The sequence below is a fragment of the Petaurus breviceps genome, unplaced genomic scaffold, assembly GCF_028583685.1.
Source record: "Petaurus breviceps papuanus isolate PSGF00001 unplaced genomic scaffold, PetGlider_PUasm1.0 185, whole genome shotgun sequence".
Lineage (NCBI taxonomy): Eukaryota > Metazoa > Chordata > Mammalia > Diprotodontia > Petauridae > Petaurus > Petaurus breviceps.
Genome location: NW_027185797.1, coordinates 26643140 through 26669262, shown reverse-complemented (window position 1 = coordinate 26669262; position 26123 = coordinate 26643140). Strand labels below are relative to the sequence as shown.

Sequence of the window (26123 nt, the reverse complement as noted above, 5' to 3'; positions counted from 1 at the left end):
CACACACACACACACACACACACACATACATTTTACAGTTGAGGAAACTGAGACAAACAGTGGTTCAATGATTTGCCCACCTCGTCAGTGTCTGAAGCACGGTTTGAACTCAGTCCTGACTCCAGGTCCTCAAGTACTTAGTGCCCTGCACACAAGAAACACTGCCCACACCCTGGCGTTGAGGCAAGTCACATTGATATCACACAGCAAAGAAAGACTGAGCCTTCCACTCCATTCACCTAGATTCCACAAAGGTGTGAAAACAAAGACAAAAGGAGAAACAGCCTGTGTCCTCAAGGGGCTTACAATCATAGCCACATTTTAATGGCTGAGTCAAAATGGGACAAATCATTTCCTTCTGTTTGCCTCAGTTTCCTCATCTGTAAAATGAGCTGGAGAAGAAAATGGCAAACTATTCCAGTATCTTTGCCGAGAAAACCCCAAATGGGATCATGAAGAGTCAGACATGACTGATAACAACAAGAAAGCTGGTTTGGGAGTCAGGAGATGCTGTTAGTCAGTCAATAAATATTTATTAAGTGCCTACTATGTGCTAAGTGTTAGGGTTACAAAGAAAGTCAAAAGGGAGAAGCTTCCATCCCATTTGCTGGGTACATGGTCACTGCGATGTTGCCACTGGCCCTTGTGGGAACAATGACCACTTTACAGGCTTGTAACTTTACCTTGACCCCATGTGGTGCTGCCATTTTGGTCCACTTTGAGAAGGAAGAAAAGCACCCACCCAACCAAATGCTTGCCCTTTTACCTAGAGCTGCTCCCTCCTCCAAATCCCAGAAGAAGTTTAGTACTTGTGGAGCGGGTCCACCAAAGTCAACTAGCCTCGCCACCCAATACATCTGGAAACCCTTCAGAGAAAAGTACGCCTCCATCCTGCTTCCTTGGATTGGAAATTCTTCCTGGGAAGGGGCCATGTTTTCATTCAGGCGATGCTGATACTCATAAAAGATGAGGTGCTAGACTTGGGAGTCAGGAACACCTAGGTTTGAAACCTATCAGTCCACCAACAAGCATTTGTTAAGTGCTTTCTGTATAACAGGTGCTGCGCTATGCACTGGGGAAACACAAAGAAAGAAACACACCCTGCTCTTACATTTTATTGAGGAAGACCACATGCATATATATGTGTATGCAGAATAAATACAAAATAAATACTGAGTAGTTAGATACACGGTAGCTAGAGAAGGAGAGCACAAACTGTGAGAGAATCAGAAACAGCTTCATATAAAAACTTACTGAGACATTTACTAGAATTCTATCTTTACTGGAAGCCTTCCACAAGCCCTCTTAATTCCAGTGCATTCCCTCTGTCAGTTCTTCCCTATTTTTCCTGTAGAGATTGTCTCCCTCATCTGATGTAAGCTCCTAGAGGGCAGGGACTGCCTTTTGCCTCTTTGTGTAACCCCACCCCTTAGCAAAGAGCCCAGCACACAGTAGGTACTTAATTGATCCTGCTATGAGATGTGTGATCTCATACAAGTTACTTCAGCATTCTAAACCTGAGTTTCCTCATCTGTAACATGGAGACAATAATTTTGGTTGTTTAGTTGCTTTCAGTCATGTGTGACTCTCTGTGTCCCATTTTTGGGGTTTTCTTGGGAAAGATACTGGAGTGGTTTGCCATTTCCTTCTCCAGCTCATTTTACAGCTGAGGAAATGGAGGCAAACAGCCAGTACAGTGACTTGTCTAGGGTCACCCAGCTATCTGTGACCAGATTTGAACTCAGGCCTTCCTGACTCCAGACCTGGCACTAAACCCAGCATTCCCACCTAGGATAATAATAGCTGTCGTGAAGCCTTAAAAAGGTGGCTGTAAAGATCAAATGAGATAGTATCTACAAATTACATTGAAAACTCCAAAGCGTTACAGACATGTCAGTTATGAGGATGGCTATTTGTACTTGACGTGTCCCCTAACACAGTGTGGGTGCAGCCTCAGCATTAAAACCAGCAGCCAACCATGCGCCCACTGGGGAAGCCTACCTGGAGTCAGGAGGGAGCTGCCCCCAAGCCAATCTTGGATTTAAAACAGACTCTATTTCGTATGAATAGAGAATATATATATGTGGCTTTCGACAACCAATTAAAGTTGAGTCTTAAATAAATACAGCATTGAGGGCACTAATGTTTTAAGCCGTCCTGGGCTGTTCTTCTCTTACTCCGTATACATTGTGGTTGACCGCGGCTGGCAAGAGGGCCAGGACCGCGTCACCATCTCCTCTGGGTTCAGCTTCCAGCTGCATAAGCCAACGCTGGCACGCTGGCTGGGGACGGAAGGACTCTATTGTCTCCATTTAAAGAAGCAGCTCGCCTGGTCCTCTTCCTTTACAAAGAGCAAAGATCTATTCTGCCCAGGGCCTAGACTGCCAAACTGCTAAGGGGTTTTTGGGCCCCTCTTACTGGGAACAGATTTAGGGTTTAAAAGTTTAGAAAACTTTCACATTTAGGTGAAATGCATGAAAATGGTTTTCAGACATGTTGAACACGTACTGGAATGTAGGCTGGCCTTGGGTTCTAGGAGTTCTGAGTTTCAATCCTGATTCTGACACAGACCAGCTGTGTGATCCTGGGCCAGGCTCCCAGGCAACTCTCAGAACTAGCAGGGACAGTCAAGCTGTTGGTTGGTAATAATAGAGGAAGTTTCCACACCAGGAGCTCTTTATGAAGATGAAATCATAGCTCAGGACAAAAAGAAATCAAAACAATTTCTAAATAATGTGAATATTTTGAAAAATAACTGGGATTTATAAAGCACTTGAATTTATGCAAACTATCACATTACATCATTTGATCCTCATAAACCAAAATCCCATCCTATGAGGTAGTGATTACATCACCATTTTATAGCCAAGGGGATGGTGCATTTAGGGTTAGGCTTAGTCTATTAGAAACTGCCATCTTCCCCAAGAAACTTCATTTGAAACCCAGATTATGATAAAGCAACAGTTTTTAAATGCATTTAAAATATAAGTACTGCTGTAAACAATAAGCACTGCACTGGGTAGTGCAGTGGATAGAACCCTGAGCCTGGAGTGAGGAAGATTGGAATGCAAATCCAGCCTCAGATACTTACTAGCTGTGTGACCTTGGGCAAGTCACTTAACTTAATCTAATTGAGAGCGAAATGGCAAACTACTCCATTATCTTTGCCAAGAAAATCCCATGGACAGTATTGGTGTGCTATTGTAGACAGGATTACAAAGTGTAGGACATGACTGAACTTTTATTATTATTAAAAATAGAGGCAGAACCCCCTGCCAAATACATTTTTAAAGACAAATATGGCTCTAATTGCCATGGAAGGGAGACATAAAACAGAGAGTATGCATCATTTTTGTCCTTAAATTCCCAGCATCTAGCACATATACGTGGGGATTTTAATGAACATTTACCGATAGACCAACTGACAGACCTCATTAATGAATACATTACCAACATTTCAAAGTTAAATCCTTGTAAAGAGGCTGTAGAAATACAGCCAGAAAATAACTCATTATGACTAAGATGGATTCATAACTGGAAGATGAGGTGGAGGCAAGTGTTTATTAAACACCTACTGTGTGCCAGGTACAGTGCTAAGTGCTTTACAAGTATCATCTCATTTGATCTTCACAACAGCCCTGGGAGGTAGGTGCCATTATAATCCCCATTTTACAGGTGAGGAAGCTGAGGCCAAGAGAGCTTAAATTACTTGCCCAGCTAGTAAATGTCTGAGGTCACATTTGAACTCAGTTCTTTTTGACTCCAGGCCCAGTGCTCTATCCACCGTGTTACCCAGGTGCCTCTGGGGATTCAAGGATGGTTCAACATTAAGGAAAAGATTCCTATAAATTAGTAAAATAAACAACTAAGACAACTATAACCAAATAGGTATAATAGACGCATAAAAAGTCTTTTAAAAATTCCACATACATTTAGATATTAAAAATCCTAAAAAATGCAACAACAAAAAATAAAACATTGATAGGCATAGAAAGGTTCTCCTTTAACAGCATCAAAAGAATATATTTAAAATTAAGAGTTAGCACTGCTGGTAGTGGAGAAACACCAAACAGGGGTAAAGTAGAGATGCCCACCTTGTCTTCGCTGTTATTTGACATAGTTCTAGAAATGCCAGCTGTAGCAGTAGGAAAAGAAAACAAAATCTAAGGTATACACCTTGGCAAAGAGAAGACAAACTTAACCTTATTTGCACACAGCATGATGAGGTACTTAGGAAACTCTAGAGAATCAGTGGAGAAATTGAGATTAATAACAATGGTATGGTTTCAGAATACAAAATGATTCCGCAAAAATCATCAGCATTTCTATACAGTGCTCACAAACACTAGGAGCCGTGTGATGAGAAGAGAAGTTAGCATTCAAAATAAGTACAAAAGTGGAGAATCACAGAATTTCACATTAGGAGAGACCATAGAGGCAATATGGTCCAACCTACACGTATTCAGAAATTCTCTTTACAACATTCACAACAAAAGCAAATAAGCCTTTGGCTGAAAACCTCTAGTGAGGCTAAGTTCATGATGTCCTGAGGTAGCTGATAGCACTTCTGAACAGATTTGATCATCAGAAAGTTCCTCTTCATATTGAGCTAAAATCTACCTTCTTTCAATTCTTTGCCCACTGCTATGTGCAAAGTGTTGTGTTAGGGACGCAATGACAAAATGGGGGTGGGGGAATACTCCCCATAATCTCAACTCTCAAGGATCATACCTTCTACTAGAGAGGACACGATGTGTAAATATGAAATAGAAGGGACAGGAAAAAGCAAGAAAGGGCCAGAGACAAAAGATGGAATGCCAAGTTCAGAGGACAGCAAGTAGTCCAGAATGTCTAGAAAGAGGAAGACAAGGAGAGTTTAGCCAGACTTTAAAGGGTTTTAACTGAAAAGCCAGGGAGTTTGTTTCCTGTCTCAAGTGAACGTATGTCCACTAACTTTCTTTCTCTAGCAGTGGAACAATATCGGGATATTTGTTTTTTAGGAAAATTACGCTGGTAACTGTGTGAAGGACATAATGGAGAGGGAATGACTGGGAGCCAGGAGTCCAGGAAAGAACAAGGGAAGTGGCTATGTGAGTGAGAAAAGGATCAGATGTGAGAGATATTCTGGAGGTAAACTTTGATCCCACTTGGCAAATGATTAGCAATGGAGACTTTAGAGAGGAAAGAGCTAAGGATAATGCTGCTGAGATGATGAACTTGGGTGGCTGCAATATGGCGGCACTCTTGAGAGAACTGTGTGGCACATGCCAAACAAGCTTTCTAAGCAAAACATCCCAGGGAAGGGGAAGAGGAAGAAAAGCCTTAATTAAAGGGCATTTAATTCAGAAAAATCAAAAGTTTGCGGTCAGTTTGTTTTATTTAAAAACCATAAAAGGAAAAGAAATGGCAGGATGTGAACTAAAAATATACCTTCAAACAAAAGTCATCCTTGCCCGGAGTCATTTCAGAAAGGCCCAGAATAGGCCATGAATGGAATTCTTCCCTTACCCGATAGTTATTCATGATCTCAGCTAACCATGGCTTCACCAACTTGAACCAATCTGCCCACATGTGTTTCTCCACTTCGGAACCATCATGAAAAGTCAGGTTGCCCACGTGAATGGCTCTTCTCACTTCTGGCAGTGACAGAAAGTACCGAAAGTAGTTTTCGTCTTCTGGTTGCTGAATATAAAAAGAACATAAGAAGAAAAATGCTAGGATAGGATGGGAAGTAGTATACTGGTTTTTATGAATCAAACATTGACTAAACACTTACTGCATCCAAGGCATTCTGTTAGGCACAGGGAATGCAAAAAGAAAAGTGACATAGTCCATGCTGTCAAGGGGCTTACAGTCTATCAGTGTTAATGTACACACGTAAGAAACATAAATATATATGGAAAATAAAAGATAATTGCGGGGGGGAGGGGATACTTGAAACCACTAGGTGGTGCCATAGTGTATACACAGAGCACTGAAAGCTCATCTTGAGTTCAAATGTGACCTCATACACTGCCTAGCTGTGTGACCTTGATCAAGTCACTTAACCCTGTTTGCCTCAGTTTCTTCATCTGCAAAATGAGCTGGAAAAGGAAATGGAAAACCACTCCAGTATCTCCACTAAGCGTTGGACATAACTGAAAATGACTGAGCAACAGGAGTGGACACTAAGTGCGGTTGGGAGGAAGGAGCAATGGTGAAAGGCTTTATATTGGAGGTGATATCTGAGTCCACCTTGGAAGAAGGTGATGGATTCTAATAGGTCAAAGTGAGGAAGAAAATCTTTCCAGGCAAAGGGGATGGCTTATGCAAACGCTCAGTATTGGGGGCTGGAATGTCCTTTGTAAGGACCACCAAGAAGGCTGTTTTGGCTGGACTTCAGAGTTCACGAAAAGAAATAATGTATACTACGTCTGGAAAGGCATTAAGTGTAAGAGAGAGGATGCAAACCGGGTTAGGTCTCTCCTGATTCCAAATCCAACACACTTTCCAATGAACAACCTTTGTTATAAAGCCTAAGTGTGCAAAATTACTATTTGTAGCATTAACAATTAAGGAAGTAATTACCTGACACTGTAAAAAGTTATAATAATTAGAACATCCTGTACAATTCTGGAAGTATGAAGGATAACTTGTTAGGTCACCGGCCATAAGGTTATCAAAAATCTAGGAAGAGAAAAGAGAAAAATCATTGAGACAGCACCACAGATCTAGAGACAGAAAGAGTCAAAGAAACCATTTAAAGGGGCGGCTAGGTGGCGCGGTGAATAGAGCACCAGCCCTGCAGTCAGGAGGACCTGAGTTCAAATCCAACCCTCAGACACTTAACACAAAAAAGTAGCCATGTGACCTTGGGCAAGTCACTTAACCCCAATTGCCCTCCAAAAAAAAGAAAAAAAAAGAAACCATTTAATCTAGTGAAAATGGAGCCCACAGAAGACACATAGCTTACACAAGATTATAGAGGCAAGTGGCAAAGCCAGGACTGGAACCCAGACCAACTGACTCCAAATCCAGTGTTTTTTCTGTGCTACTAGGTTGCTTCTAACCTTTGTGCTAAATGACATTTCTTTGTTCTTACACTGACACAAAAACCACAAACCTTTGTGTTTCCCGGACCACCTTGAGTAAGGAAAGCCTCACTCTATAAGCTGATGGGCTCCAGAGATCATAGCAGCCCCGTCCTCTATTTCCATAAGTCACACAACAAAATCAGGTTTGTGACTTCATAGACATATCTGATATTCTAATAGGAAGGAAAGACTATAGTCTTCTAGCCACAGTGCCCAATGGTAAAAGGCCCCTCAATGACCTGAGCTTTACTTGAGTTTCTGTGAGTTGTGATATACAATGGGCTTGAAACTTAAGAGTATCAGATTTTCCTGCTATAGCCTATTTACAGAACTGGAGATAAGTCTGTGTTACCCAGCTTTCTCGCAAGGCATCTGATAGCAGCTACTTGGGTCTCAATGGAACTTACCCACTGAAACATGATCTTGTCAAGAATACCTTGGGTTTTAGTCATCATACTCAACAAGACTAATTCCATTGGATAGAGGATGGATAAGCTAGTCCTTCCAAGGGGACCCCATAAAAATTCTTGAAATATCACTAATTAATGTTAATTCATTTAATATAATAGGACCTCCAAATTATCGTATACTTATCTGCTTACATATTGTGCCTCCTTTTCTCTTCCAAGTAGAAGGTAATCTCCCTGAGCAAAGAGAGCTGTTTTATTTTCTATCTTTAGATCCCCAGTACCTCACACAGTACCTCACTCCCAGCAGGTGCTTAATAAATGCTCACTATACAGGATTGGACTGGATTATAGAAAGAATGCCCTAAAAGGAGCAGTTGCAAGTTGACCTATTTTTCACAGACTTTTGATTTTTTTCATATTATTACTCTTCTTCATATAGTAATAATCATATAACTAAAACACTCTCTTTGAATTTAAATAAATCTCAGAAGTCATTCACACTGTCAAAAACTTTGGCTGATATCTTAAATAGAATTTTTAAAATAAAGATAAGCAAGTATGGTGACATCTCTCTATATCAAGGCCATGTCTGCTACATTTTTAACCATCTTTGTTAAAGACACTGGGGACATGTGACATTTGTTACCAACTACCATCCTACCTAAGGCTGCATCCTTGTTAGTGGATCCCATATTTTAAAGCATATGTTGGAGCAGATGCATCCAGTTCCTAGGCTGAATTTCTCCTGACTTCCAAGTGATAGGTTATGCCTTCAGGGGCATACAAAAAATTAAGAGGAATCAAAAGAGCTTACTCAGCAAAGAACTAATGATATAAACTAAACACTCTGAGGTAATCAATCACAGGTTATAAGATAGAGTGGGAATTCAAAGGAACGTGGACAATACTTTTCTTCATTGGGATTCTTTGGCCATCCTCTCCACGGCATCATGGGCACCATCTTTAAGGAGAAAGATCCAAGGCCCCCTTCCCCTCTGCTTCTCTATGACCCCTACCCTGCTCAGCCGCTTTTGATTATTTAAGGGCAGTTCAGAGCCCTGGGGTACATACTTCAAAGGCTTTCCTCCAGTTCTCCTGTTTGATGCATTTGATGATCTCGGCACATTGTTTCTGGAAGTATTTTTTCTGCTTCTCATCTAACAAACCGATGTGGTACAGAAATCCCGGGTAGCCTCCTATGATCTGACACAGCAGGCAGACAACACCAAGTTAAAAAAAAAAAAGATATTGGATGAGATGATTTTCCTCAACACCAGATCAATTGGCAACATCAACCGAGAATAACAATTTAAATCACACACACATTAACTCCAGCAGCTTGATGCCATGAAACATTTGTCAAAAATTAAAGGTATAAAGGCATTAAAAAGTCAAGTGGGAAATATTAATTCCTTTTATCAAGTTAGTGCTGTAACTTCAGAAAACATTCCACCTAATTAAAGAGGATTTCCCTTCCTATTGGGGCACAATAGAAGGGGGAGCAGGGGAAGGAAAAGGCATAACTCACTGCTTCTGGATCATTAAAGCCATTGCCAATAGCAACACCTTTCAAGTTGATCTTGACCTTGGCTGTGGGATTGAGGTGATGGATGTAATAGGCGATAGCAGGCACATATTTTCCTGCATAAGACTAAGGAGAATGGGTGTTACAATGGAAGGCATATTTAGGAATGCTGACAGTCTCATACAGAAGATCTAAACCTGAAGATATTCATATTACTAATAGGACAAATAATTAGAAGGCCAATTAAAAAATAACTTTCTTTTCCATATCATATAAACTGAAGCACTATTTTTTTAAACTTCTCATGAGAAGTCCCCTCTTGTTAACAGAAAGTAAACTTTTAGAGGACAGGAGTCTTTCTCTTTAGATCTTTGTTTCTCTAACATCTAGCACAGAGACTGTCAGAGGAGATTCTTACAAAGTGCTTGCTAGGTGATTACTTTAGAATTGTAGATTCTAAGTGGAAGGAAGTCCAGAGATAGTTTAGACCAGCAGTTATTTGGTAGATGAGGAAATGAAGCCTATTGATGTTGGTGAGATGCCCAAGTGAACTTGTAGGCAAGATCTGGGCTAACTTCTATGGTTCACTCCCTTTTGTGTCCCATGAAAAATCAATACCCAGGCAGTGCTAGATACCAATTCAAGCTTCCATAAATGTTTGATAAAAGGACATTGAAATTTCCTTCCAGAATTAGATAACATAAAACTAGTCACTCTAATTCTCTAACCAAATGGACTTTTCTCCATTAAACCCCAAAAAGTCTTAGAAAAAATTTCTTATCAAGAAAATCTCAATGTCAGTCAACTAATAGATATGTGATTTCACAGGTGAAACAGATCTCCCAGGTGAGGAAACTCCCTCCACCAATACTGTTTGGCACATTCTCTGAAACATATAGAAAGCTGCCTAGAAAAGCAGTATGGAATAGTGGAGAGAAAGCTAGCCTTGAAGCAGAAGGACCTGAGTTCAAATTCTGACGCTGACAAATATTGGCTGTATTACCCTGGACCTTAACCACTAAGTGTTCTGGTTAATTCTTTAAGACAAGAAGGTGCCAACCTGAAGGAGTAGAGGGAGTTTGCTCACCTAGGAGTTCCCAATACTGATAATAATAGGATTCAATCCCTATCGCCAACACGGAAGCTTCTCCAGCTTAGCTAGACCTCTCTGCTGAGACAACAGACACACAATGCATCGTGAGCCCTGGCCAGGGCTGGAGAAGGAGAGAAGGAGGAGTGAAGGCAAGTGATTCACATACAGGTCAAGTCTTGAGCTTCTCAGCATGGTACCACATAAGAGGACTGGTCCTAGACAGGCAAGAAGGGAGAAGCTAATGGTGGACAATGGCTAAATGTAATGGTCCACTTGCATTCACAGTCAGGAAGGTGACTCATAAGAGCTCACCTGGTGATTTGGAAGAACTGCTTTACAAACCTTAAAGGGTGACCAAAGCCAGAGTTATCAGTCATCATTCTGTCAATATTTTCCCATTACTTTTCATCTTGCTCTCCACATCATCACACACCTTTCCACACCACTCTCTTTTAATGTGAACAATTTTCCATCACTGCTTTCCATTAAACCGGGTGGGCTGAGATGGTGGTCAACTGATGAAAAATGGACAAGATGTCAATAATCACTTTATCTAATGGCCAAGCTTGGCCCCAAAGAAGACATGGGAAAATCCACCTCGCTCCTTACTATGCAGAAGGGGAGGACAAGGAGAGTGGAGTCTTTTTTCCCTCTTTCTTTTTTGCTCTTTGTTATAAGGGATGTGTCACTGGGTAGGAAAGGGAAGAGGGATGCATTTGAAAAGTGAAGTAAAAACAACATATAAAAATGGAATTTAAATTTTAAAAAAATACATTCTTTTGGTCACTATTACTCTATAACTGTTTTCAACTTTCTGTCACTGGTGTTGGATTTGGAATCACATGAGCTGAGTTCAAATCCTGGTCTGATATTCACTAATTGTGTGACTTTGGGCAAGTCCACTGCCTTCTCAGGTCCTTAGCTTCCTCATCAGTAAAATGGGGATAATTCACTGCGAGGAAAGCATTCAAGAGGCAGATTGCTATACAGTGCCTTGTACATAGAAGGCATTTAATAAATGCTTAAGGAATGAATAATATCCTCCTAGCATTTGGCCAGGGGGTGGGGAGGGGAGTCTAACTACACCCATAACAAAAACAAACCAAAGCAAAACCTCCCTTTAAATCACAACCTGAATCCAGATGAATTTTCCTTATGCCTTCACTAATGAATTATTGGAACTCCAACAATATGGCCGGCAGCTGTCCGAGGGAAACCATGAACTTGGTAACTTAACGTCAACCATCTGATGGGGCTTTGTGTTCATAAGTGCCAGCAACAGCATCAAAGCCCCTGGTAAGGGCATGTGGAGAAGTGTGACTGACTAGAAACCAGATCAGCAATCACAGGAGCTAGGACCTAGGGCTGGAAGCCAGCATCCTGTCCAGTCTCCCAAGGGACCAAGGTCCAAAGAGGGATGACAAATGTTCGATGCAGGACCTGAATTCAGGTCCTGAAGTCAAATCCAGTGCTCTTTCCATGGTATCCCACCGATTGCTAGAACACCATTCTGCTGAGGAACTTGACCAGGTAGGTGGATTTATCTACCCCAAGAGACCAAGTAAATATAATGATCTATACACCCAAGTTCTAGCCTACTACTGACAAAAAGATCACAATGAATAATTCCCCATCAATCAATATACATTTATTAAGTACCTACATGTCAGACGTTATTCTAGGTGTAGACACCTGAGGACAAAGAAGAAGCAAAGGAAAGCCATCTTTGATCTCAAACTTAGCTGGTTCCGTTTTTCATACTGGAGGACCAATCTTGATCCCAGCGGTGACAAGAAGTAACACAGCTTCAAACTACAGAAACCAATCCAAGCTTTAGGAAAAGGATCCCAAAGCCCCAGTCTCCATTTCACATTCTCCCGTGTCTCTGTCCCTCTTACTCCAAGCTCCATATTATAAAGTAGCGGGTTTTGTTATCATTGTGAGATATTTACTATGTGACGTCTGGAAAGGCCTAACAGCAATGGAAGTCATGTTAACAGCATATTGTACTTGTAAAAATATTCTTGGGAGGATGTAATGCCCTGTTAATTATCCAGATGTGAAAAGGCACAATGAAAATGGACTTAAAGAAACTTGTAATTATGGGCACTGTCTGACTCTCTTGTCTTACATGTTTCAACAAAATCCATGTCAAGCTTATTAGCCCCCTGCCACCCTGGTGCTTTTTGAGGAGAGTTGGTTTCATGTCTGGAGTCAAGATTCAATCAAACCCCCTCCAGAAAAGAAAGAACGAAAGAAAGAAAACAGTGTCAGAGAATAAGACTCTAATGGAAGCAGTCTCCTCTTACAGGAATCTCACATATGTTAGCAGTTACTCCAAGTCTGCTACATTTCTTAGTGAGGTTTAGAAGGGGAAAAAAAAATAAAGGAGAAACGGATACAATTACCTTCTTCCTATATTCTCATCCTTTCTCATTAGATTTCATAAGGTAAGGGATTCATTGCCCAGTCACACATCCCTGAATGGTGGAGACGCTCGTGTGTACCTAGAAAGCTGCATGTACGTTATCACTGGTCCATAGCACCTGAACCCCCTAAGCTGGTGCAAAGGGCAGATTCTGCCTTACAGCTGGGATGAAGGCCTGCCTGTGGGCTGGCCCTAAGAGTAAGGGCTGTGTCCCATTGTTTTGCTTGTCCAGATACTTCTGTGAACCTTTGCTGAAATGGAGCAGAAGGAGTTGGGAAGAGTTCACCAGAGGCATCCCTCTCCTTCAAACCATCCCCTCTCTTGCCTCCCCAACCCATCTAATTTCCCCAGGAGGAGCTGACCTGAGAAACCCCTGCTGGACCAAGGTCACACTACTCTCACTCTCACTCTGGGCAGTACCAAGCCTGCTGAGCTATAAGCTTTGATGGGGTAACCCCAAGAGCTGAACAAAGGGGAGGGCAAATGAGCTGACCCATATATATTACAAGGCTTCCCTGAAGACTACTCAGGGGGCAGGGGTCCCTAAAATGGATGAAAAACCTCGGCAGGATTTAAAAAAACAAAACCCTGAGTTGATGTGACTAGCACAAGATACAGCAACTGTGAGGATGAGGTCAGGAATGGCAGGCCTTCTAACTTCACTCAGTCTTCCTGATTCTCTCCAGGGAGAGGAGAGGTGTGATGTTCTGCTAGGGCTGGTCCCAAAAAATTAATGAATGAGAAACGCTTGATTCTCCGTGTTGTGGTCAACGCCACCATTTCCTAGACATTTCTAGACCGTGTGTCATGTAATCTGAAGACCACACTGTAGCAATTTTGAAAAAGGAGGGGGGAGTGGGGGGCTCAGAAAAGGCTTTGCCTTCACCTAAAAGGCTCCTGTTTCTTTTGCATTGGAAAAAAAAAATAAAAGGATATCAATGGGACTTAACATATGGAAAAAAGCATCTTGTTCCCCAGCCAACTTTCTCCCTGCTTAGGCTGGCTGAGGAAAAAGAATTCTCCCCTAAATGAAGAATATTCTAGTCACTCTTTCATGTGTTTGGTTGAGTGTCTTTCTCTGGTAGAAGAAATTAGAGATGCCCCATCACCTATACTTCACATTTCCTTGGTTCAGAGCCAGAAGGGCCCAGCATGAAACCAGAGGAAGCAGGTCATTGTTTCTAATCATGCCCCAAAGTTTCCCCTGATCTCACTTTACAGGATGAGTGCTCCAGCCATCCTTACAGATACAATCCCACACTGCTTCCAAACTCACTCAACCATCTTTTTGGTTAGCAGTAATTCACAAGAAACAATGGATATGAAGAATAATTCAGGGAAGGCAGAATGATGCAGAAGAAAGGGGAAAACACTATGCATACACTTTGACTATAAAAATATAAATGGAAGGAACAACAGATGAAACCAAACTCCAGTATTGCTACTGACCAAGGTTGGTCCAAGACAAGAGATGAAAAGATTCATGGCCCACTTCTTGGAAGATGTGGGTGGCCACAGCTGTGTAGCTGCATGCTTACTTTTGATTAGTTTTCCTAACTGCTTTTTAAAATTTCTCTTTTTGATTCTATTATAAGGGATAGGTAGAAAAGGGAGATGATTTAGGAAATGTAAAAACAAAAGATAACAATAGTTTTTTTTAAAGTGACGCACTCCCAGTGATGACATATGGCTGCAAATCAGGCTGTAAAGATCAAAATGGCAGCAGGTGAACCAAAGGGTGGCAGAGAGAGGAGTCATGATAAGCAGTATTTGGTAGTGAATGGTTTACGGTGATTTGTGTACACGAGGAATAAGCTCTGCTATATCAGAAATGTGATTGGGAAAGGGGACAGGCCAGTCGTGGAGCAGAGGAAAGGATGTGAGCTGGGGCCAAGGAATGGGAAAAGGCCAATCGGAACGCCTCCAATTGGGCAGGTCCTCTAGGTAAGAGTTATAGTTCATTACAGACATGAGCCACAGAGAATAAGAAGATGCCGTGAGTTACAGCCTTCACCATTGGATGAGGGACCCACATCAATTGATTAGATCGTGGGTCCCTTGTCGAACTGAATTTAACAGCAGGAAACTGGTCTTTTGTAATGTTTTAACCTCAATCTCTCTTCCCCCCACATCCAGAAATTTGATTGGGTTCCTCTTTGTCCAAGCACTTTGCTAAGACAGAGTAATCTACTCCAGGAAAGGCTTAAGGAAACTAATTGCTTACCCACACTGTGCCCACCCTAGAAGTCTTGAAGAGAGAGAGGCAGTCAATAAATATTTCATGAGAATAATAATGTTAGTGGCCAACATTTATATAGTACTTACTCCGTGCCAGGCACTGTGCTAAGAATTTTACAATTATTATTTCATTTGACCCTCACAACAACCCTGGCATCTGGGTGCCATTATGATCCCCATTTCACAGATGAGGAAATAGAGGCAGAGGTTCAATGCCTTGCCCAGGGTCACATAGCTAAGAAGTGTCTGAGGCCAAATTTGAACTCACGTGTTCCTGATTCCAGAGCTGGCACTTTGCAGTCAGTCCCAGTAAATGCTGGTTAAGTTTGACTGATTTAATTTGAATAAAGTTCATCTTTCTCCTTGAATATGAGAAGAAAGAGGTGTAGCTAGACAGTTTATCTGAAAAGGTCCTTGTGTACTACAAACCCAATATGAATTAAATGTATGGAATTCCCAGTGAGGAAACTCCCCCCACCAATGAAGATCAACATTTGCTTTGCAACTTCTAGAGAACTGCCTGGGGTCCGAATGGCTAAGTGACCCACTCGGAGCATAAAGTATGTCAGATGCAGGGCTCGAGCCCACGTCTTCCCATCTGCGAGGCAGCTCTTTATGCATGAGACCACACATCTTCTCACAGTGGGATATGACGGCCAGCAATCTGAGGCTGCATTAAGGAACATCCTGGACTAGGGAGATGACAATATCATTACTCTCTGTCCGAGTCAGTTCAAAAGTTCTGGGCACACTTTAGGAAAGTAATTCCTCTGAGCATCCCCAGGGAGAAAGCCAGGGCCGAGCAGGCTTCCACTCCCTGTCCACGCATTCTCTTCTCAGCCCTTTACAATCTGGCTTCCAACCTCATCATTGCACCAAGCAGCTCTTTCCAAAGCCGTCGTCCATCTCTTGGCTGTCAAACCCAGAGGCCTTTGCTCTGTTCCCATTCTCTTCTATCTCTCTGAAGCCAGCCTTGGACACTCTCTTTTCCATCTCTAGATTTTGGGTACACTGCTCTCCCAGCCCTCCTCCCATCCCTCTGACCACCTCTTCTCTGTCTCCTTTGATTCATCTTCCTCCAGGTCATTCACCCGCTAACTGAGGGTGTCCCACAGGGTATCTCCCCCTAAAACCCTCCCCTGGAGCACACAAGCATCCTCCTAACCCCATGCTTAAAGCATGTGTGTCCTATTTCCCACTCCTCATAGACAATCTGTTGTCTAGGCCTGTCTCTGTCATTAAAATGTGAGCTTCTTGATATAAAAAGAAAATCCATAACCATTAGTCCCGCCCCAAAGTGGCGCGGGCTGCCTCCAGAGGTGACGGACGGACCCACACGAGCAGTGTCCAAGGAGAGCCTGCAGGACCACCCCTTGGACAGTCTTTCTTTCCAGGGGCCTCTTCCATTCTCTCCTGTTCAGCTCTTTCCTTCCCCCAGTAGAATGTAAGCTCCCCAGGGGCAGGGATTATCCTTCTTCCTACTTGTAGGTGCACTCCCAGCTCTTAGCGCTGTCCCTGGCACAGAGCTGGGGTTCCATAAATGACTTCACTAGAGTCGATTCTTTCTCCAGCCTGGGTAGGCCTGGACAGCTGCTCACCTCCCTGCCTCCCAGGCCAGAGATTTTACTACTGTGTCATAAGTCCCTTTCAAGTGTCCCCCATGACATCTGCAGGCCCCCGACTTAAAGCTCCATTTGCATTATATTCTTCCTGAAAAGTCAACACCCTATGGTCTATACTTAAAGAAGACTTGGCAACTACTGCCGGACATAATAGAAAAGAGCAATGTATCTCGGGTCCCAAAGTCGAGAGAGCCCTGAAACGCATCTATTCAGACTCAGCGAAAGCTCAGCCCTCAGAAGGAAATCGCCTTGCAAGGGGTTCGCGGCTTTCCGAGCTTTCAGACCTCTGTGTTCTTTGCCTCTCTCCATCACTATGATGCAGACACGGGGCTGGCCCCAACAGCAAAAATCAGCAGGAAGGCGATTTTTAAAGAGCATCGGGGTTTTGTTTGAGGAAGTCAAAGAACCCCAGAGACACCCTGCCAAGCACTGGAGTGCCCGCCCTGATGGGCTCTCAGAGAAATGAGATTGATTCTGTTGCGAGAATTCCTGAGAGGGAAAGTGAAGTAGGAGGGCGAGAGCAGCGGGCGGGGGTCCAGAAGACCCGGGTTCGGGTCCTGCCGCTGAGGCACTCTAGCTGTGCGGCCTCAAGGACAATCACCCCTGGGCCTCAGCAGTAAAGCGGGCTGTGCTGGGCCACGACCCTCCATCCCCCGCATTTACCTGGCCTGCAGGTTATGCCTCCCACTAGACTGTCAGCTTCTGGAGGGATATGCCTGTCTTTGCATCCTCAGTTCCTGGTACTAGTGCCCAGTACACAGTAAGCACTGAGAAAATGTTCGCTGACTGAGTGGCAGGGTGGCAGCCGGTGGTCTCTAACTTCCCACTGCCCTCTAAATCTATGAGGTCATGAGCAACAGATGGTTGGGAAGTCCCAGGCTCTGTGTTCTAGTTTTAGTCCTGCTGCTGATCAGCCTTGTGACTCTGAGCAAGATGTCTAGCCTCCCTGAACTTGGGCAGTGCATTCATCTGCAGAATGAGAGGGTCAGACGACTCTATTCAATCCAAGGCAATGGGCAGCCAGGTGGCACAGTGGATAGAGGCTGGGCCTGGAATCAGGGAGTTCAAATTGGCCTCAGACACTTACTAGCAGTGTGACCCTGGAAACTTCACCCTGTTTGCCTCAGTTTCCTCATCTGTAAAATGAGCTGGAGAAGGAAATGGCAAACCACTCCAGTATCTTTGCCAAGAAAACCCCAAATGGGACCATAAAGAGTCCTACTGAACAATAACATCCAAGAAGGGAAAGGGTCAACGCAATGCGAGAGGAAGTAAAAAGGGGCATAGTCTCTGCGGTCAAGGGCCTGTAGACAAGTAGAGCTTAGACATGCACAATGAGTTGGAATAGGATTAAATTCATAGACCACCCCCCAACGACCTCCATGTGGCCCTTTCTGCCTAATTCCCAGACTCCTTGAGGTCATGCAGGCTGTCCCCAAAGTCTGCTGCTGAGGAGACACACGGGGTCCGGATTACAACAGATTTGTGTGATGCAGCTTGTGGCGTTCTAAGAAGGGCCCCTGCCCTCCTTGCTGGGCACTGCCTGGAATTCTTCTCTCACAAACATGGCACACTTCCCTGCCGAAATGAAAAGACCAGTGGGAGGGTCGTCCCGTCCCATACTTCTCCTACACTCAAGGTTACAAAGCCCCTTCTTTCTTCAGCCAGCTCAGCAGGGGAGATGGGGCAAGTGTTAGACACTGACTTGCCCAGATCACACCATGAATAAGCAAGTTATCAATGACTTTTGGAGGGAGGGACCAAAGCTCTGATTTAATCAGTATTGGGAATGCCCCGTTAGGAGGCTCCTGCTATCAGGGATGCACATCAACAGAGTTCCTGTGACCTGTTACAGCCTTAGAATGTGGAGAGATAGGGAAGCAGACTGGTGAAGGTCGCCAAGACCAGATCATGCCTTATGAGGACTGAAGTTAACGGAGGTCAGGTGGTCACCCCTCCCCCACCCCCACCCCCCGTTCAGGAGGGATGGGTGGAGGGGAATGGCTGTCTTCAAGTATTTAAGTGACTTGTCCAGGGTCACCCTATCAGAAAGTTTCAGAGGCAGGTCTCGAACCCAGGCCTTGGGCTCTGAGGCCGGCTCTCTATCTGCCCTTATTCCATGCTATATCCATCACCCTATTGGGTATTGATATAGATATATATCAAATTCTCTTATTCTGGTGGCTCCCTGAGAGCAGTACTCCAAAGGAAGAGAACAGAGTATGTCAAGTAAGCAAGCCTTTATTAAGCGCCTACTGCATTCCAGGCATCCGGGATACAAATAAAGACAAAAGAAAATCCCTGACCTCAAGGAGCTCACGATCAAATGCAGGAGAGAACATGCAAATAACTATAGACAAACAAGGTATTTGTTGCAGTTTCAGTCAGGTCAGAGTCTTCATGACCCCATTTGGGGTTTTCTTGGCAGAGATACTGAAGCAGTTCACCATTTCCTTCCCCAACTCATTTTACAGATGAAGAAACTGAGGAAAACACAGTAAAGTGACTTGCCCAGGGTCACACAGCTAGTAGGTATTTGAGGGCAAATTTGAACTTGACATTGGCCCTGGTATTCAATGCACTATGGCGCCACCTAGCTTCCAACAGGCACTTAATAACTGCTTATTAAGTGATGAATTGGTTGACTGACAGAGGATTTTAAATGGAGAGGTCCCCAAAATGTTGTCTATTATAATGCAGTTAAGTGGTATAATAGAGCGCTGGGCTGGCCCAAAGTTAGGAAGGCCTGAGTTCAAATCTGGTCTCAGACACTTACTAGCTGTGTGACCCTGGGCAAGTCATTTTTATTTTCTTCAAGTCCATTTTTTTCAGGGAGATAATAGTGTCTCCCTCCCATGTTGTTGTGGGGATCAAATGAGATAATCTATGTAAAGTGAACAACTTTAAAGCCCTGTATTAATGTTAATTATTCTGATTAACATTATTATTAGTGCTGACTGACAGTGGTTTTGAAATGCATAGTTCCCAATTAAAATCACTGTGTCTGAAATTAGTCAAAAATCTTGTCTTGGTCTATGGTCTATGGTCCACGGTTGTGCTCCGGCTGCAAAATTGCTTGTAATGAGTATTTGCACGCCTTGTGTGGACCAGGAGGGCACACCCAGATTTAACCATACATCCCCCACCACAGTGAGCAGGATTCCTACCCCTGACTAAGGGATATATCCCACCCCCAAGTGTTCACAAAGCCCAGGATCAGGGACCCAGGGTGCCTCCTCTCTTCTCCCCATCACCTCCCTGCTGCCTATGGCCTGGCCAGGGTCACCTCAGTGCCAAGATCCCTGCCCCCTCCTGTGCTCCTGCCTCTCGAGCTCCAACAGCCAGCCCAGTGCCTGGCTCAGAGTGGATCACACTTTTGAAGAAAGTTAATTATGGGAATTAAATGCAGCCCGTTTCCCTTTTTTGAAGTCGATTTTTCATGCCGGGAGGAGGGGTGATTTACCAGACACATTTGTCTCTCTTTAGAGAAAATTAATTCCAGTTGGTATTTGGGGCAGAAGGGAGGGGAGATGGAAAGGAGACAAAGATGTTTACTTATTCTCCTTCGAACAGCTTGAAAGCAGACACTAATAAATTCTGGCTTTGAGCATCTCCGCTGGCCAGACAGGAACAGGGAGGTGGTGAGCATTCTGCTTCTTCTCATGGTTTCTTTCCTTCTCTTGAAACGTTCTCCAGATATGAAGCTTTCTGCTTATCTCCTAGTTAATGTGGACAGTCTGTCCTAAAGATAAGTCTTAGGGCTCCAGAACTGTTGAGAGATGCCAGAAGTGAGAGGACAACAACAGGCACTGAGACAGGGGGACTGTTCATGCTCATTCTCTAACCAGTCACATTAATACCCAGGTCGGGTCTTTGCAAGTCCCTTCAGCAGCATCTAACCTAAGCCCTTCATTCTTTTGGTTAACATCATTGTTACTCCCAACAACCCCCAAGCCTCCATAGAACTAACTATTGTAGCAAAGACTAGTTAAGCAAAACAGACACCAGCCAAGTTGGGCAGGGCACGTGGGTTTCTTCTTCTATAATCAATGCCCTCTCTACCGAGACGATCATAGTTGGAAGGCACCCTAAAGCTTGTCTATACCACAGGTGGCAAACTCCAGCTGCCCACAAAAGGAGTAAAGTCCAGACCAGATTTAAATGCAATTCAGAAATGTTTAACAAAAATAAATAAAACTACAATACAACATAGAGGATGTTAATGTGCAGTTTTCTAAGTCAAAATGCATGTGTCTGTCTGCCGTTGACACCTCTGCTATACATGAATCCCTTCATTTTAAAGATGAAAAATCACACCCACACAGACTCGCCCAGGGTCACACAGAGAGTGTTTTTCCCAACATTCTTCAGGAATGAAGATTCAAGCTCCTCCATCGGCTAATGATGAGACTGTGACTTCTTGTCCTACAAAACCTATGATTTTGGCGCCCTAAGAACTGCAGTCAATTATAAAACCCCAAAAAGGACAAGGCAGAACGTAGCAATAATAACATCACAGGCACCAGCAGCTGATCTAAGGACACAGAAGGGTTGGGCCAATAAATGCTGGAGAATTTTTTGCTTCTCTTTCTGTTTGAGTTACAAGACAAACAGATCAGGGCAGAGACAGTAGGAGAAGGGGCAGGAGGGTGCCTTGGGCAGCTCCACCATTGGAGAGGACCACAGATCCATAGGATGTGGGGAGTCAAGGGAGCTCAGAGAACTCCCAATGTAATGCGAATGTAAATTTTAAAGATCTTCCCTGCCCCTAGGCTAAAGTGCACCAGAAGCCTGGGGAGGGAGGCTTGTTTTTCAGTAGATACTTCTTGATTGGCCAGTGAGTCAATAAGGTTGTTACATTCTCTGAGCCAGGAGAAGGCTATATAAGCCCTGATGTGTAGCTTTGTTTTGGGACTCACTTTGAGAAGTGTTCTGTGATTTGATCTGAATTCTGGGAAGCCGATGTTGAGAGTCCCCCGGCTTTGAAAAACCCAGAATGTGGAAACCCAGATGTTGACTGGGTATGGATGTAATGGTTGGACAGTTTGGAAATCTGTCTACTTGATGTTTCTGTCTTGATAATTATGCCTGTATACTTTGAGGTTCAGGGTGCTGACCTTTTCTCCTGAACAAGGTAAACGATATATGTCTGACTGATTAAAGTAAGCTTGTTAACCCATTTTGAGTTGCTTTCCTTTAACAAAGCAGTTCCAAGAACCTGTGGTAGCTGCAAACCCTGAGGACGCTTGGGGTGCTTGCTGCTACAGGAGTCAAGGGAGCTCAGAGAACTCCCAAACAACCCTCTTCGTTTTTCAAGGAAACTGAGGTCTGAGAGGTTAGCACTCCCGGACTTCTGAAATCATTTTTCATCATTTGCATTTACTCTCTTGGGGACATATCATACCCTCCTTCCCCTGCAGCAGAATGGAATCTCCTTGAGGCCAGGAAGTATAGCATTTTTGTCTCCGTATCAACAGCACTCTGAATAATGTTTTATTTTCACAGATTGGGCACGGAAGGGTTTTGAATCCAATTGAAGTGACCCACTCTAGGTTACAGGTAACAAGGGGCAGATTCAGAATTACTAGAACAACCTGGCATTTTTTCCACTGCCTCCCAAGTGGGACTGAATTGAATGTTCATTTTGCCTCTACCAGGAACTGCATCTAGCCAGGGATTTGGAAGTACATCAGCTGTGTACCACGAGCAGACTGGTCTCTTACGTCTGCCCTGGGGGTGAACAAAGACCCTACGAAGAGTCCAGACCAAGAGACCCAGTGATCGGATCCACTTTGGGTGTCGGGCTCCTCAGGCCTTCTCCCCTTTTGCCGGCCCGGGGCGGGGGGGGATTCACAATGGTCCAAGTTTGTGGGAGGTTCATGAATTGTGCTCACTTGAAGACACAGCATTGCCTACACCAGTGTGAGGGGAGTGAGTCCGTAAGAAACTGTATTCCCAATCCAGGGATTTATTTGAGTGTCTCAGCTGCACTTCCTTTCCTACACTTACCCCAGTTTGATACCAAGGGAAAGATGGGGCTGGTGACTGGTGTCAGGGATCCATACATTTTAAGAAAGAATTCTATTTCTCAGAACTGAGCAGGGGCCCATCAATTGGGGAACAGATAAACAATTTATAGTATATGGATGTAATGGAAATGGCTGTGATACAACAAATGTTGAAAGAGAAGATTTCAGAAAAACTTGGGAAAATGTATATGAATGGATACAGTGTGAATTGAGGAAAACCAGGAGAAAAAAATATACAGGTACAACAGAGTTGTAATGTTAAATAACTTTGAAAGACTTAGGAACTCTGATCAATGCACTGACCAACTACAACTCCATTAGACCGAAAATGAAGAAAGCTACTCATCTCTGGACAGAAGGTGTGGAGCAAAGACACATTTATGGACTCAGCCAGCACAGGAATCTGTTGTGTTTGATTATGCTAATTTGTTTTTTAAAAAAAAGGGATTTTGCTTTCTCTTTTTTCATTGAGAGAAAGAGAAAATTAACATTTGCTATTGTTTTATTAATAGAAAAATAATATAATTATAATTTTTTTAAAAATCTGCCAAATTTAAATGTCTGGTGTGTCTTCTTTCTCATTTCTCCTTTCTAGAAAGGAGAAAATAGCCAGTTTCCCCCACCCTCCTGAAGATGATCTTATCTTACAAAGTCACTTTGAAGGCATGGAGTTCTTTATGCGTATTAATCTTGGCAGTGGAAAATGCAAAAAAAAAAAATTAAGATTCTTTCCCACACACAGGAGAGAATTACATGCATAAAACCACTGTGCAGACAGAGAATAGACAAGTCAAAATCTCTGTCCGAGTCTTGGCAGCTGTGTGGAAAGTCCAAGCGTCTCATTCACAACTTGTCTATGTTATTTGCAAGTCAGGGAATCTCCATCAGACAAGCCTGACCTTGGGTTCAGTGCACAGACACCAGCAGAAAAGGCACCCAGCACCATGCTGCGAACCACCTCAAGCCACCATCCCAGGAGACCCCACCATTAGATGACCAAGGCCTAAAGGAGTGGTGGCCTTCATCCATTACCAGGAGTCAGAACACGGCGCTCGCACTTTGTAATAATGCGGCAACATTATAAAACCTTTGCTGGTTTTCTCTAACGTCTGTAGTAATTGAATATTATGGGAACATGAACCACCAAAACCCAGACAATCCCCAAATTCCATCTCAACCAATATGTAAGAGGCAGGGGTTACCTACCCACACTGCTACCTCCTGCAACTCCATCAACCAGCGTTATGGAATTTAGTACATGGCTAGGTGGCGCTGGGAGTCAGGAAGACCTGAGTTCAAATACTGCCTCTGATATGCAGTAGCTACGTGACCCTGGACAAGTCAACTAACCTCTGTCTGCCTCTGTTTTCTTAACTGTAAAATGGGGATGATCACAGCACCTACCTCCCAGGGTTGTCCTCAGATAACATCTGTAAAGTGCTTGGCAAACTTTAAAGCCCTGTGTAAATGCCTGCTATCACAGGGGAGAGAATAAGCATTTATTAAGCGCCTGTCTACCATCTACCAGACACACCTATGAAGCGCCTACATGCCAGGCACCGTGCAAATGATCCTCACAAGAGCGGTGTCAGGAAAGGCCTTATGTAGGAAGATGGTGCATGAGTGGAGAGGCAGAAGTCAGGGATTCTCAGAGGCCCCAGGAAAGAGGACAAGGAGGCAGGAGGGGAGAGCTGGGAATGAAGCAGGATACGGGGAGTCATGTATGGAGGGGGGAGTGGCCAGTGGCTAACCTGGCTGGATTCCAGGATGCATGAGAAATGCGAAAGAAGTCTGCAAAGACGGGCTGGTACCGAAAAGCCAAACAGAGGAGTCAGTCAGTATTTTGTCCAGAGGCAGCAGGGAGGCTCTGACTCTCCCCGAGGAAGAGGGTGGTCCCATAGACTGGACTGATACCTATATAACAACCAAAAGAAAGATGGATTGCAGTGGGGAGGGACAGGAGGCTGGAGCTCCCTTCCTGTGCCCTTCACTCATTTATCTCTGGAGACGTTAGAGTGGGGTGGACAGAGGGCAGGGAGCAGGGGGAGAGGCTGAATGATCCACGAGACTGTTTGTTAGCTCCTGAACAATCAGCTTCTAACTAAGCCATCGACTGACTTGTGAATTGTCAAGCAAAATAGCCTTCTAATAGGAAGCCTGAGTCCCAGCTAGATAGAAAAGGGCACCAAGTCCCTGGGCTCTCTGTCTCTGTCTCCCTCCCAATCTCATTCTGTCCTTGAGAGAAGGAAGCCACTCCTGCTTGAGCTTTCGTTTAGAAGGTCTCAATGTCGTTCTGTGGCATGAGTGCAGGTTCTAATCCTGCCTCCAGCGCTTGTTACCTGTGTGGCTTTAATCTCCCTGGCCTCAGTTTCCACATCTGTAAATGAGGGGGCAGGTCTGCACAGCCTCTGAAGTTCCTTCTAGCCCCAGACCCACAACACTGCCATCATCCCATGGTCCCCCAGTTCTTCCCTGAGCATGGCAAGTGCTGACCTCAGCCTAGACTGTAGCTGACCCTCAGGAGAAAGTGGGACTTGCACTCACCTCTCCAGTGACATAGAAATCATTCTTCCTGTACTCTGGAAACAGCTGGAAAAACTGAGTGAGTGCACTGCAAGAGGAAAAAAAAGTCACAATAAATCGGGGCCAGAACAAAACTAAACACCAGCCAGACAAACCATCAACAATCCACAGGCATTTAGGAAATGCCTGCTGTATGCCAGACATTGGAACTTGAAAGAAAAAAATCGTCAGCCCCTGCCCTCCAGGAGGTGACATTCTATTCTATTATGCCCACATAAGGATAAAGCAAATACAAGGAAAGTCAATACGAGGTGATTTCTGGAGGGAAGCATCTTCAAACCAAGTGGGGATTTGTGAGAACAGCAGGCAAAACTTTAATCTGTCTTGGGAAGAACAAGTCAGGTGCGAGACAGCCCTCGGGTAATGAAGGCAGGGACCGTGCATGTCTAAATGCTGTTCTGTATGTCCAATGTAATGGACGCTGTGCTCAAGCAAATAAACTCAATTCAACAACAAAGAAGAGACTGTCGTGTGCAAAGCCCTGAGAGGGGGATCGACTGTTCGATAAAAGCTTACTGGCTGACTGGTTTCAAGCAGAGGGTCAATACTAGGAAAGGCATTAACATGATCAACATATTAATCAATCAACAAGGGTGTAAGTGTCTACTACTTATGCCAGGTTAACAGATGCAGCAAAGACCTTCGACAAGTGCACAGTTCTGTTAGAAAATTATTTTTTAAATTTAATTTCTTTTTTTTAAGTGCAAGCAAAAAGGGTATTCCCTTCACATGGTCGAAAGGAGAGGATGGAGCTTTTACAGCAATAAGTAGACAGAAAGTGTATATGAGACAAATCAAAATTAACTGGGCTGGGAGAGAAGTAACATCTGACACAATCAAGGAAGGGCTTGGGCAGAACAGGGCAGGTAAAAACCGACCCCTGACGGTGCTCATGTGCCCAGGTCACTAAGTCCTTGGGACCACTGCAGCTGAGGGGAAGGTGCTAGGTACCCAGGACAAACTGCACCTCCCCCAGACCCCACAATGGAGAAACTGGACTTGGGCTCCAAAGAGTCCCAGGTTCAAATCCGGCCTCAGACACCTACTAGCCACGAAAACAGGGACGTGATCATTCTGGAGTTTCTTCATCTCTCAAATTAGGATAATAACAGCATCTACCTC

At 43.9% G+C, this 26123-nt stretch overlaps 1 protein-coding gene across 1 annotated transcript in view; it reads right to left on the bottom strand.

Annotated features, from left to right (window-relative positions):
• CPVL (carboxypeptidase vitellogenic like) overlaps positions 1-26123 on the bottom strand; it is a 95047-nt gene that overhangs the window by 25068 nt on the left and 43856 nt on the right. Inside the window, 5 exon segments of the mRNA XM_069088635.1 lie at positions 5509-5682; positions 6568-6666; positions 8555-8686; positions 9012-9134; positions 24963-25029. Coding sequence (XP_068944736.1) covers positions 5509-5682; positions 6568-6666; positions 8555-8686; positions 9012-9134; positions 24963-25029 — 595 coding nt within the window.